Source organism: Lynx canadensis, chromosome E1, assembly GCF_007474595.2.
Source record: "Lynx canadensis isolate LIC74 chromosome E1, mLynCan4.pri.v2, whole genome shotgun sequence".
Lineage (NCBI taxonomy): Eukaryota > Metazoa > Chordata > Mammalia > Carnivora > Felidae > Lynx > Lynx canadensis.
This window is the reverse complement of record NC_044316.2, coordinates 39,578,840-39,593,139: the sequence shown is the minus strand read 5'-3', so window position 1 is coordinate 39,593,139 and position 14,300 is coordinate 39,578,840. Positions and strand designations below refer to the sequence as shown.

Below are 14,300 nucleotides of genomic sequence, written 5' to 3'. Positions count from 1 at the left end.
CTATTCCTCAGCTCCGGCTCTACTCTCTCCTTTAATTTCAAACACCCGCACTGAAGTTTAAATTTCAGTTCCCATAGTTTTAATTTCAAAGAGTTATGTTTTTGCTGTTCTCTGTTCCTCTTCCATAACACTGTCTCAAGACTGCCATTTTTATCCCTGAGGTTATTAAAAAACATACACACACGTACGTATGTATTAATAGATTGTCTTAAATTCTGCCTTGCTTCAGTCTCCCCCAGTTTCCTCTTCGGCAATTTGTTGGCTTGTTTTGTTTTGTTTCTCTTTGCGATGCTGGAAACTTCTCTCAAACGTCTGGTGATCCTTCCGCTTATATTTGAAGACATGACACTAAAAAGCTGATGGAAAGTGCTGTGTGTATGGGCGGGTTGGCAAACTGGCTTTTTTTTTTTAAGTTTATATATTTATTTTGAGAGAGAGAGGCAGAGAAAGAGAGAGAGAGAGAGAGGCAGAGGGAGACGGAGGGAGAGAATCCCAAGCAGGCTCCGCACAGTCAGCAGAGAGCCCGATGTGGGGCTCGAACCCATGAACCGTGAGATCATGACCGAAACTGAGTCAGATGTCCAACCGACTGAGCCACCCAGGCGCCCCCAAACTGGCTTGTTGGATGGTAGAACTACCTAAGTTCAGCTTTTATAATCTTTTGTCTGGAATCATTCTGGTTTTTCAAAGAACGGAGACAGTCTTGGGCCAGACCCCTGCATGCATCCCACCTACCTTTATTTATTTATTTTTTTAATGTTTATTTATTTTTGAGAGAGAGCGAGCGAGAGTGTGAGCAGTGGAGGGGCAGAGACAGAGGGAGAGCTCTGTCAGTGCAGAGCCCGATGCGGGGCTCGATCTTACAAACAGTGAGATCGGGACCTGAGCTGAAATCAAGAGTCAGACGCTTAACTGACTAAACCACCCAGGCGCCCCCAGGAATTGCATTTCTAACATGTTCCTGAGCGATGCTGATGCTGCTGGTCTGGAGGCCACATTTTGAGAGCCACTGCTATACTTTATTACAATAATAATTTTTTACAGTTTTTTTGGATGAGGATTAAGTGGGCAAATTAATGCCAAGCACCCAGCACAGCGCCTGGTATTTGCATAGATTCAATAAATGCTAGTTATGATTTTGAAGACTGGTCCAATGTGCCTCATTCCATTTGGTTGGTATCGCCATCATACCTCCTCCCATCTGATGCTACTGTCTTCTCTAAATAGCTCATCCAGACAAAGGACCTGAAATCGATGGTTGGTGCAGGAATTCTAGCTGAGAGATGATTTAGTCTAACCCTTTCGATATGCATGAGGAAATGGAAACCCAGAGAGGTAAAGCAATTTTCCCGAGGTCACACAGTAAATTAGAAGGTAACATCTCTATCTTTTTTTTTTTTTAAACTCAAGAATTCTTCTTTTTATTTGAAGACCTTTTAAAACCGAATTGTCAGCCTTGTTTCTTGCTTTCCTCCCATAGACCGAAGCCGTTCTTGCCTATTTATCGGTGCGTATTGCAGCCAGACCACTGGCTCTATGCAGCATTCTCGATCTTGACTTCTCTCAAGCAACAGATTTCAGGGAACAGGGCTGAGTGGCATTTTCCCTTCCCTACCCTTTCGCCAATACTTCTAGAAATATATGAAAGAAAAAGACAAGCACTCACACCCCAGTGTTATATTGAGAGGATTAATGAATAAAAAGTGGCCATGTAACACCCATAGGTTAAACGTGAAGTGTCTGAGCCCACGGGTATCGCAGGCAGGACAGGAAGCCACTGGTCTTGCCTGTCGCTTTCTTAAGGAATACCCGAGGCTTCTATAATTGGAGACGCCTGCTCCAGTCCCCTGGCTTAGCTCACACCAGGGCTGCAGGGTGCCACTTCTCCAGGGAGCTGATTCACACTGCCTCCCATCTCTGAGGTCCCGCGGGGAGCCCTGCGCTGTAGAAAGCGAAAGTAGAGCCTGTTCCAGCCTGTCCACCCCTGTCCTTTTAACAGTCATGAACTCTCGACATCTCTGTCTATGGGGGCGGTGATTCACGAAGGGAGGATCCAGAGATGGTCAAGATAGAGCGTCTGCCCCACCGGGATGATCACGACACTTTCCCGAGAGCGGGATTCCCCACGTCTCTCTTTCTTAGTAGCATCCAGCTGAAAAGATGCACCTGATTCTTAGGCTTTCTGTCTGGGTCTCGGGTTCTGTCTGGATCTCTCCTCCCTGAGATCACTTCTCCCCCTAGGTAGGGCGGTGATGCAGCTTTAGAAGGCTCTGAGGTTCTGTTTCCCAGCTCCTTCGATTTATAGCACTGCCAGTATCGGTGAAGCTTCTGGCACCCACACATTTCCTCCTCAAGGGGCAGGCCTCTTCCCACAGGGAATGCTCTCATTAAAAGGAAGAGCTACCCCACGGAACTGGGGCCCTTTCTCAGGGCCCGAGCGGGCGGGGGCGCAGCGGGCATTGGCGGCACAGGGCCAGGTGCTGTGGTGTCCGGGCGGCCCCGCCCGGGTAATGAGGGCCCAAGCCCAAAGCTGATCCTTTGAAGATGTGTCCTGAAGCTCTCCCCTGGTGATCAATGACAGGAGCCCAGAGTCCTGCTTTAGCCAAATGACTAGCTTAGCCTCTTTTACAAGGAAAGGAGTTCCTTATTGGAAATCAAATTATGAATTAATTAGCAGCTTCCTCTGGGGCTGTGTATAAACATCCACACCACCCCATGGTGACTTTCTAGCGTGAGCCCCCTCATTCCAGGGGTATAAAAAGGCCCGAGCAGGATGGGGTCTGTGGACACTGACAATCCAGGTAGCTGTCGCTGCGAAGGGGCCTCCCTGACATGGTATCCAACTTCTCACCAGCTTCCATCAAGAGCTGCCCGCGGCCCCCCTCTGTCTGCTCCAGCAGCATGAGCTGCCGGCCCGAGCTGTGCCTGGGTTACGTCTGCCAGCCCATGACATACGTGCCTTCTGTCTGCACGCCCACCACCTACCGGCCAGCCAGCTGCCTCTCCAAGACCTACCTATCCAGCTCCTGCTGGCCCAGCAGCTGCCGGCCAGCCAGTGGTATCGCCAGTTCCATGGGCACCTGCAGCTGGTACTGTGAAGGGACGTTCAATGGCAACGAGAAGGAGACCATGCAGTTCCTGAACGACCGCCTGGCCAACTACCTGGAGAAGGTGCGCCAGCTGGAGCGGGAGAACGCGGAGCTGGAGAGCAAGATCCAAGAGGCCTGCCAGTCTCAAGTGCCCACCCTGTGTCCTGACTACCAGTCTTATTTCAGGACCATCGAGGAGCTCCAGCAGAAGGTGAGGGCGAGTGGTGAACGGACTCACCGGGAAGGCAACCGGAAGGCCTGGAGCTCCAGATTTGAATCTCATTAGCTTATTAAGCCTCATTCAGGGGAAAGAGACTTCCCCAGGGCATAGGACTGTCTCACAGTTTGAGGGTTCAGCTAGAGTCCTTAACATGGAAACAGGTCTGGGATCTAGACTCAGTTCTACCACTTTGTGGCTTTGGGAGGGGGGCCTTCCCTTCCCTAGGCCCCAGTGTCCTCATCGGTAAACTGGTTGCAGTAATGGTTCGCACCTAAGGGGTCTGTCCAGAGGATTCCATGAGTTGATGCACGTGAAGTGTTTAACACAGCCTCTGGCACACGGTGAGTTTTTAGTCAAGGTTAGCGCTTGTTAAGGATCTGCCTGTCCCACGAAGGACTTTGGACTTAACGACGTTGTTTCCTTCCACATTGTTCACTGCGACCAAAGCGGGGCGTTTGGATTTATGAAGAACCTAGGTGCTTCAAATATAAATCCCGGTAGTTCTCCAAGGACTAGCAGTTCACCAAATATTCCCCAGAGTCCCAGAGAAGAGGGTCTCCTGCAGGGATGATCACCAGGCTGCTGAGTCCCTTCAGCCGCCAGCCTTTCCTCTGGGCTCTTTTTCCTCCTTATTCTGAACGCACCCCCTCTTGTGCCTTGGCCCCCAGGTTCTGTGCACCAAGGCAGAGAACGCCAGGATGGTCGTGCACATTGATAACGCCAAGCTGGCCGCCGATGACTTTAGGACCAAGTGAGTCTGGCCCGGGGATGGTGGGGTACCCCCCCTCCCCCCCCCCACCTCCCCGCACATCTTTGGGGGCAGCTCTCCGTGAGTTTCAGGGAGGGTTGGAAAAGTGCCAGTAGCTGCGGGTCTTCCCTGAGTGCTGTATTCAGTTTCAGCCCTCGGTTGCTGACCCTGTCCCTGTGCAGGTACGAGACGGAACTGGCCATGCGGCAGCTGGTGGAGGCCGACACCAACGGCCTGCGCAGGATCCTGGACGAGCTGACCCTGTGCAAGGCCGACCTGGAGGCCCAGGTGGAGTCCCTGAAGGAGGAGCTGCTGTGCCTCAAGAAGAACCACGAGGAGGTGAGCCCTAAAATCAAGCTGACGTGGCCCCGGGAAGCGGAATGGGAAGCACGTGAGGTTTTGGGTTGGATAGACTTGGGTTGAAATTCCCAGGCTTGCTGTGTGTTGTTTCTGTGACTTGCCCAACTCACTGAACCTTTCTGAGCCTCCTCACCTGTAAAACGGAGCAGCACGATGACACGGGGCTACTGCAAGCGTTCCATGAGGTCATGGGTGTGAAACACCCGTCACTTGCTCCCTGCTCAGAAATGCAAGCAACCTTCTCTTCTGCATTTCCTGGTCTTGTGTGACTGCCAGATGCTTGTGTTTTTCTCATGAGAATCACTTTCTGGGGGCAGAGTGGTGCCTGAGGCCCAGAGGGGGTTGTGTTCCAGAACTCACATGGAATGGCCTGTCCCTCTCCAGAAGGCTGGGCCGCTGGGGCTCTTCCAAGGGAGAGTCAACTGCAGTGGTTTTCTTTCTTCTGGCCCCATCCTATCCTTCTTCTTTGCTCCTGTTTGCATATAATATACTTAATCCAAAATCCATCGGTCGACACTTTATTTTCTGACTTTCCTCCTCATCTCCGGCATGTCCGCGGACGGAGATCGCTCCCTCCCGGGCACCTGTGTGCTGCATAGACCACCGGACCTCTGGTGCCACACCCCCCACCCTCCACCTTCTCTGCGTTGACTCTCAACCTCTTGAGTTGGGATTTGAAAGAGCAAGTGCCTCTGAATCCTGGCTGGGTTTCCTTAGGCTTAAATGCAAAGTAACAATCAGTCACCATGTACTCACTGGGTGCCCTAAGGTGGCTGACTCATCCTACTTAAATCAGAGAACTGGGAACGGCACCAAGAGGCCACTAATGAGGCATTATCGCACACTCGGGCAGCCTCTGAGACAACTTTCTCTCTTTGGCAGCCAAGCCTGGGGAGGCGTCTGCTCTCACTCAGGCCTTGAACCAAGTGAAGCCAGGCTCCTGCTGTCCTCCCTCCCAGACGAACACAGGCCGGGAGGGTGGCTGGGAATACGGGGGCATGGGTTTCCCATTCTGGCCCGAGGAGATCAGACAAACCCTGGCATTGCTCTTGGCTTCTGCCAAAGTGACAGGAAGTGTGATGGAGCCCTGCCGCCATCATGGGAACATCCGGTCGGAATTGGAAGACCACAAGCTTCCGCAGAGTGGACGGCAAGCCTCAAGGGGCCCCTCTAACATAGACATCCTAGCATCTTTCGTCCCACCGTTTTGTGTCTCCCTGGGGTGGTGAGTGGGATCACGTGACCTCACACTCATGCCTTTTCAGGAAGTCAGTGCCCTCCGGTGCCAGCTGGGGGACCGCCTTAATATCGAGGTCGACGCTGCACCGCCCGTGGACCTGAACAGGATGCTGGAGGAGATGCGGTGTCAGTATGAGACTGTGGTGGAGACCAACCTCAGGGACGTGGAGGAATGGTTCAACATGCAGGTGGGCCTCTCGCAGGTGGGCCGGCCTCCCTAGGGTCCCTGAGAAGGCTCTCCTGCCCTTCTCCTGTCTCCCCCTTTGCAGATGGAGGAGCTCAATCAGCAGGTGGCCACGAGCTCCGAGCAGCTTCAGAGCTACCAGTCGGACATCATCGATCTGAGACGAACGGTCAACACGCTGGAGATCGAGCTGCAGGCCCAGCACAGCCTGGTGGGTGCTGCCGGGTGGTCTCTGGACCCCAGGCGGCAAATGCGCTTAGGTGCCGGCATCCAGGCGGGGGGAGGGGGCCCCGATTCAGCCACCACGGACGTTTGCCCAGCTGACCTCTCCTAGGCTGAGGTTGCTCCCAAGACCCATCCCAGAGATCAAAGGGGCTTGTCTCAACCCTGACATGGGTTAGGTGGACAACTGTCAAACACAACTCCCCAGGAAGGCGTGTTCTCTGCTTGGTCTGAACCTTCTAAACGCAGGCTTCCTACTGGAGTTTTAAAAACTCCCCATGCTTAGTTCCTCTCTGGATGAGTGAAATCAGAGTCTCTGGAGGTGGGGGCCAGGCACAAGGACCTTTTAAAGGCGCTCATGTGACTTCAAAGCACAGCCAGGGCTGAAGGCCACAGATCTTGACGATGCTGTCGGGGAGAAGCCTGGGGAACCTCAGATCCAAAGTCTGAAGCCAGACCGAGGCTGAAGAAGGAATAAGGGGTTTAGGGTCACGGGGACCTGGGTTCACATCCCAGTCTGTTACCTGCCAGCTGCTTAAGCTTGAACAAGTCATTCAACCTTCCTGGGCCTCAGTTTCCACAGTGACTTAGGTAGGGAGGGGGTCATTCCCAACCCCAAAGAGAGACCTGGCTTTTCTTGGTTCTTTCTGAACCAGGAGAATAGGTCTGCTCCTCAGCTACTGTGGCTTTCCTTTTGCCGTAGAGGGACTCTCTCGAAAACACCCTGGCGGAGACCGAGGCGCGCTACAGCTCCCAGCTGGCCCAGATGCAGTGCCTGATCAGCAACGTGGAGGCCCAGCTGGCCGACATCCGCTGTGACCTGGAGCGGCAGAACCAGGAGTACCAGGTGCTGCTGGACGTGCGGGCCCGGCTGGAGGGCGAGATCAACACGTACCGGGGCCTGCTGGAGAGCGAGGACTGCAAGTGAGTGGGCCCAGCTGAGGCTGTACACATGGGTGCAAACATGGGTTTGGAGAAGGCTATAGGAGGCTATAGGAGAAGGCTACAAGGGCTTACCCAGGAGATAGAGCCCTGTCGTGATTAAGAAGCAGTTAGGAAGCTGGTATGATCCAAAGAAAGTCAGGCAGGTGTTCATGCTGCCATCCCAAACCTGGCCCACTGGAGACCACTGCGCTCCTTCCCAAGTCAGCAAACTCCTTCCAAGGGCTTCCCATGTACCCGGTGCCATTAGGGATGTGGAGACAGATGATGACGAGGCATCTGCTCTCAGGTTGTTTCCGTCTGGTTAGGGAGACGGGCAACTGGAGATCATACTTGGGGGAAAGATTTTTCTGCACTTGAGAGGACCAATAGGTGGCTTAACGTGATTGGGCTATGGCGGGAAGGAAGGAAGACACAAGAGGTCAGTGGGGCCCGTTCATGGGGAACCATAAAGGCCATGCTGGGGAGGGAGGACCTTATTTAATAGGCAGTGGGATGCCCTCATTTTTGTTTTGTTTTGTTTTGTTTTGAGGAGGAAATGATAGAGTTTGCTTAACGGCCTATCTCCCCAGTGAGATGGTAATCATCTAGAACTCAGAGATCGTAGAAACTATTTTTATCTCCTGCGCCTGGCATGTAGTAGATGCTTAGTAAATGTTTCCTGAGTGAGTCAGTGAAAGCTCAAAGCTGTTCTTCAGGAAGACGGCACAGGTGGTTGCAGGAAGTAGAGGGAAGAGGGTCCAGGCAGGGAAACTGTCCAGGAGGTCCTGGTCATGTGAGCAGTGGGGAGAGTCGGAATCCGGCTGGAGCAGGCACTCAGCAAGGCCTGGCGGTCACCTGGGCACAGGATACCTCGGGCCCGTGGACACCTGCTGGGCTGATTACTGTTGTAGACAGTTTCTTTTTTTTTGTTTGTTTTTGTTTAAAAAAATTTGTTTAAACATTTTATCTTATGTTTTGAGAAACAGAGAGACAGAGCATGAGCAGGGGAGAGGCAGAGAGAGAGGGAGACACAGGATTGGAAACAGGCTCCAGGCTCTGACCTGTCAGCACAGAGCCCGACGTGGGGCTTGAACCCATGAACTGTGAGATCATGACCTGAGCTGAAGTCGGATGCTCAACTGACTGAGCCACCCAGGCGCTCCCTGTAGGCGGTTTCTTAGTCCACGTTCAGCTTTGCTTGTCTGTCATTCAGTTTCACCCTCTGGGGCAAGGGTTGCAAAATCAAATGCTTTTCAAGGAACAGGGTGCTGATGCACATGTGTGACGCGGGTCACGGTGGGACTCTGGGGAACCAAAGAGCGATGTCTACTCCGGCGAGGGCACCACCCCCGATGAGGACCGTTTCTACCGTGTGAGAGGCACATCCAGTAGGGTTGGATTTTCTGATTGCTCACGAGAAACTGGGAATCTAGATGTCTTTTAAATGTTCAATTCTTCTGATTTTTAAACATTTTCAACAAATGAGAAAAGAATATGGTGCTGGCCACACAAAACATATTTCAGGCTGGATGTGGTCCCTGGGCTCCCTGTCCAGTTTCTGGGCTGTTTGGTTCCCATCTACTGTCCAGGCTGTGGTTTCTGGTTTTGAGCCCACACCTGTCGGTCTCTGAGATCATCCTTTCTCCTTTTGCCATGTCTTCCTTCTGTTTTAATTACTGAGTTCACCTTATCCAACACATTCTTATTAAGTGCCTGCAGGTATGCAGGATGTGCATGCATACACGGCTGCTGACCTCACTGTTTAATGGGGAGACAGACCGTAACAGGACAATCACACATCACTCTGGGAGGGGGCACACGGTACCGTTGGGAGATTTGACACAGAGAGATCATGGAGGGCTTCAAGGAGGATGTGACAGTTGAGTTGAAGGAAGCTGCTCTCCATCCTGGCCCAAATGGGAGCCACTGAAGGTTTTAGGCAGGGAGTGGCATACTTATATTTGTGTCTGTGGAAGATCACTCTGGCCACGAAGCTGACAGTGGTTAGGAGGGGCCGGGGTGGGGCTGGGGAGGCCAGTTAAGGGTTACACAGGAGGTGGGATTAGGGAAGCCGAGTGGAGAAGGTGAGCAGCGGGTGAGTTTGCGAGGCATCTGGGGGCAGAGCCACGCACTCGTTGCTGCCTTGGGCTTTTCTCTAATCCTGCCCCCTGTGCCTGTCTTCTGCAGGTTGCCCTGTAACCCGTGCTCCACTCCCTCCTGTCCCCCTTGTGCACCTTCACCCAGCGTGCCCCGCACCATCTGTGTGCCCCGCACCGTCTGTGTGCCTTGTGTGCCCTGTCCTCAGGTCCACTACTGAAAGTCCCTCAGGGTCGGTGGATCCTGGACAGACCGGAGCTGGGAGGCTGGAGCCTCCTCAGGCGGAGTCTGACCCCCATTCAGTGGTCAGCAAGGAAGCCCTCCAGCTGGGAGGTGGGCTGTGTGCTACACGCTCGGATCTGCAGGGGGCGCCCCGGGCCCCCACGTCTTGGAAAACTGCCTCTCACTTCCACAGCCAGACTGTTCTCTTGGCTGATGTTTCTGGTTGTCTGTGCTGCCTCAAGGGCACGTGCTGTTAGTAAACTGGAGAATAAATCCTCATCCAGTGGCCCTGCAAACGCATCTTTCTCTGTCGCCTTTGCTGCTGTATCCACCGGCCAGTTCTACTCAGTTGGGCTCAAGAGGAAAGTGGCCAAATTCTATACTTATTTTTGGGCCCCGTCTGTTTCCACGGAGGCTTGGGAGGCATTCGCTAGAAAGGCCCGCATGCCATAAGCCAGTTAGAGCCAGGCAATCTGTCCAGAGCCAAGTCATAAGGGAATAAAGAGAAGAGGGAGATAATTATGCCTGAAACCTAGGCCAAACTACTGTAATTGAGAAGAATACTGTTATGACCCCACCTCCCCACCTCATTACAGCTGTTACAATGGGATCATTCATTCATTCATTCATTCATTCAAAAAGTCTTCACTAATGGCCTACTTACATGTAGATACCCCCAGGGTCATCCCCCAGATACTTCCTTAGTGCCCCATTTAAACATTGCAACAACTTGTGAAAAAAGGTACCATTATTTCTCCCCTTTGTAAATGAGGAAGCTGAGAGCCAGAGAGGTTAAGAAACTTGCCCAAAGGTCATCCAACTAGTATGTAGTGGACCCAGGACTCAGTATAGGCTGTTAGGCCCCAGGGATAAATCAAGCAATTCGTATTCTGAGTCCTCGTATTTGCAAACTACAGCTCTGTGCAGGGAGGGGCTACCAAAAAAAAATGCAAGTGATCCCCACTGTCCAGAAACCTATGATTGGTGACCGAGCTGGGGCCAGTGTAAATAATAATAACCATGACTACCACTTCCTGAGCACATATGGTGCACGTGGTACCGTGCCGAGCACATTGTATAGACCGGCCTATGCGGCTTGCACAACCACCGTGTAAGGGAGGCCTCATGTCCATTTTAGAAATGGAAAACCGAGGAGTGCAGAATGGGTTAGTCAGTTGCCCAAAGTTACATGCAAGGACCAAGATTCGAACCCAGGTCCAGCTGTGTGCCCTGAAGCACTTATTCGAAGCACTCCACTACATGGCAAATTGCTACCTAGAAAGAGCACGTGCTAACAAAGGCTGGGACAAAGTACTAGCCTGGGGAGAGCAGGGAAGGCTTCCTGCAGCTGGTGGCATTTGAGATGGGCCTGAATGTCTACTGACTGAGCAAAAAAGAGGTAGAGGCGCGTGGGGCCTGCGTGGAAGCCAAGGTCTGGCTCCAGACGCCTTGAGTGGCCTTGCTGGCTGGAGCAGCGGGTCCCTGTGGAAGGTTGGTGGGAATAAATCTCATGTGGTAGGAAGGTGTCAGACCACGGGGAGGCCCCAGGTATCTCTGATGGAGCCTGGACTCCATCCAGAAAGCTGTGGGAGGGCTGCTGTAGGTTCTGAGCCCAAGGATGGCATGGCCGGAGTGGCCTTTTAGAAAGTTTCACCGAGGACTATAAAAAAGATGGCTGAGGGGCAGGGACAGAGCTGATAACTAGCATGTGGAAGAAGCTAATGGGGCCTCAGCTCAGGCTGTGACAGTGGGAAGGAAAAAATCAGGGCTCAATCTGAGAGGCTCAGCAGACGACCTGACTTGGCATGACTGGCCATGGCGGATTAAGAGGAAAGGGCCAGAAACAGGAATCTTGTACACCTTTCTGAACCTCAACCTCTAAACACACTGTTCTTCCTTAATGAGCTGAGGTGATGTTTCTATTAAAGATCTGCCCTCTGGACTTGCCAAGAAATGATGAGAAGTGAATTGGCTCCTGGAGCCGCCTGGGGCTCTCGGGACAGGATCCGGCATGCAGGCTTGGCAGGCGAGGCTGTGAGCCTGATGGGAGACACAAACACACTGTTTAGCCAGCTGTGGTTCCTGAGTGGGGAGGTGAGGGTAGCATTTCGGTGATCTGGAATGCCAAGAGAGAGGAGCTTCTGGCCATGTGGATATTCTCATAACTGAGTACAAACTGGCAATCCCTCTTAATTTCAGTCCCCGTGCAAATTTGTCTAGAATGTGCTTAGCTTGGTAAACACAGTAGACTGAACAGAACCAGATCTATGGTTCTAAAATCCTAGACCTGTTCTGTCTTGTCCAATATGGTAGCCACAGACTACATGTGGCTATTGAATTTTTAATGAAATAAAATTGAAAAATTCAGTTCCTCAATACACGAGCCACATTTCAAGTGCTCAGTACCTACATGTGGCTAGGGGTACCATACCAGAATGCAGATGTAGAATATTTCTGTTATTCCAGAAAGTTCTATTCAACAACACTATCCTAAGCTATCAGAATCATAAGGAGCCTTCCAGATGATGTGGCCCAGCCTCTCCCATTTATGGATGGCGAGTCTAAGGCCCAGAGAGTTGGAAAGATGCACTCACCAGCCAACAGGTGGGAATCAAAGTAAGTGCTCTCACGCCAAGCCTAGCGGGTCTCCTTGATGTTTTCTCCAAGCAGGAAGGTTTATTATTATTTCAGGCTAATAAATACTTTTCCTTTTGCCTTCTTTCCTGTCCCTAAGAACAGAGATATTTTCTCTGAGATGCTGAAACTCCTTCCCAGGACTGTAGTTCCCAATTAAAAAAATATCTGGAAACCACCAAATTCAGAATCTCCTTATCCTTGGAGCCTTTGGCTCAATAAGAGGACAGACTCAGGCTGTGGCCAGGAGCAATGACACAGGGGTTGTAGGCCAGGAGTCCAGGTCCCCTGGGCCCTTTGGGGACTTGTGCAGGCTCCTTTTCCCTCAGAGCATACTGTCCAATCCAACCTGGTTCCCCTTTCCACCTTGTGTGTCATCTGACTTGCCAGGACCTGTCTGACAACCCAAATGCCTATTAAAGCTTTTTATACGATACCAAGCCCCAAGGCTCAGGCGCAGTTAGTGCTGCCCCCTCTGCTGGCCATGGATGGTCGCCATCCGCTGTGTTGGGATGATGCTTCCAAGCTAGAGAGGTTGACAGCTATCCTCCCTCCTGGTCCATCTCCACTCTGTGAGGGATGCAGAAGCCACGGATGTAGACGCTGGGGAATATTTCTGCCCACCAGCACCGGGACCGCCTGGAAAGTGGACCTCGTGTTACACATATGGGGATCCTCAGAGGAAGTCTGTCCTCATATCAAAGCATTTGGATTTCATTAACTCCACTTTACAGGAAAACTTAGGACCATGGTAAAGTAATAAAACCTCTGTCGTATTTGATGTTTGGGAGAAACTCCCACAGGTAGCAGGATCCTCCCTGAGTGGGGACTGGAAAAGAAAGAGGACATGTGTTTCAAAGATGAGACTTTCCCTGAGGCCATTAAGGAGACTGGTGCGCAGCCTTGGGTCTGTCTCTCACTGTCCAAGGGCAAGGCCTCCTCCTGGGCGTGGGAGTGAGGGCCCACGGGGCAGAGCTGGGTTCGGGGAAGCTTGGCCAGAGGGTGATGGCTTCCAGAGAGAAAGGCCCAGCAGTCGGACACAGTGACTGGCAGAGTCACCAGGACAGCTCGTGGACTGAATGACACTGATTGGCACCCTCCCTATAATATTGGGAAGACTTCTCCCATATGATCAAAAAAAGGATATGCTGAGCGGTAACTGGGAAGATCATTAACAATAAAACAAGTCTCGTCGGGTGTTTCATAAATTTTAGCACATGAGTGTGATGATCTCAATTTTGCTAAATAGAAATGTCCTACGATCGTTTGCATTCTATCCTTTTGAACAACTGGTCGAGGCAAATTTATTTCCAAATAGTCCCTGCCCCTTAGCCCTAAATAAGTAACCAAATACCCAGATGAGCCTCTTGCCATAATGGAAACCATCAGTGACTCTGGCTTCAAAAAACATCTCCTGGAATCCTAGTTCCGCCACCACACGCGGTGTGATTTCTGCGGGTCTCCTAACCTCTGTAAACTGCAAGCTCCTCCCCCTTTGGAAAGGGGGGTAATTCTACCTCCTTCACCGCGTTACTAGCACAGAATGCATCTGAACTATCATGATATCTGGCATAGCATAAGTGCTCAATTAATGCCAATTAAAGAAAATCTGCTTTGGCTGGCACACAAGTCCCCCCACTTCCCCGTTCTGACTTTCCCCCCAGTGACTTCGGTAGCTGAGTTACTTTCTGGAGCTTTTGGACACCCAAGTTTCAGAAAGAACAGAAGTAGTAGCAGTAACGAGGCCACCACACCAACCACCCCCCCACCCGCCCCTACCCGGGCAGCTTTTGCTTTGCTCTGAGGTTAAAGAGCATCTGGATGACTGCCGGTCTCGGTCTAAATGTCTTGGGGCAGGGGACGGTGCAGTGCCCCCTTCTGGAGTCCACCTGGGCAATGCCCTTCCCCTGCCCCAGCGCTCTGGCTCCCGGGCAGGCTAAGGGTCTCCCCACGTGCTGTGAGGGGTCCAATTCTCAGGCCTCATTCGTTGTGTCGTGTAGAGTGGGGTTAGCGAGCTGCAGCTCACAGGTCACACCCAGCTGCTGTGTTGGTGAATATACTTTCACTGGGACACAGCCACACTGTCTGCGTCTGCCCCGCGCTGCCACGGCGGAGACGAGTTTAGCGCAAACAGCCTGTATGGCCTGCGAAGCACAAAATGTTTACCGCTTGGCCTTTTAACAGGACAGGTTTGGTGTAGAGGGAGAGAACATGCTGGAGTCAGGAGCACCGGGCCGCAGTCCGGACCCTGTGGCTGACTTGCTCTGGGTCCCCGGGGAGCGCACAGCCCCTCTGGTCTCTGGTTGGGGCAGGAAGGGGTCGAAGCCACTCTAATTTTCCTTTAGTTCCAACACGTTGGCA

At 52.1% G+C, this 14,300-nt stretch overlaps 1 protein-coding gene across 1 annotated transcript; it reads left to right on the top strand.

The window, feature by feature from the left end:
- Positions 1-2,832: 2,832 nt before the first annotated feature.
- Positions 2,833-9,303, top strand: KRT32 (keratin 32). Its single transcript, XM_030295665.1, has 7 exons — positions 2,833-3,300; positions 3,978-4,060; positions 4,240-4,396; positions 5,683-5,844; positions 5,926-6,051; positions 6,766-6,986; positions 9,174-9,303. The coding sequence occupies exons 1-7, from the start codon at positions 2,833-2,835 to the stop codon at positions 9,301-9,303; spliced, it is 1,347 nt and encodes a 448-aa protein (XP_030151525.1).
- Positions 9,304-14,300: the final 4,997 nt, after the last annotated feature.

What these genes read in the sequence shown, in the direction of transcription:
- KRT32 (XM_030295665.1), top strand. Translation starts at nt 2,833, where the DNA reads ATGGTATCCAACTTCTCACCAGCTTCCATCAAGAGCTGCCCGCGGCCC. An exon ending in TCAAGAAGAACCACGAGGAG is followed by an intron (nt 4,397 to 5,682) that starts GTGAGCCCTAAA and finishes ATGCCTTTTCAG; the next exon opens with GAAGTCAGTGCCCTCCGGTG. An exon ending in CTGGAGAGCGAGGACTGCAA is followed by an intron (nt 6,987 to 9,173) that starts GTGAGTGGGCCC and finishes TGTCTTCTGCAG; the next exon opens with GTTGCCCTGTAACCCGTGCT.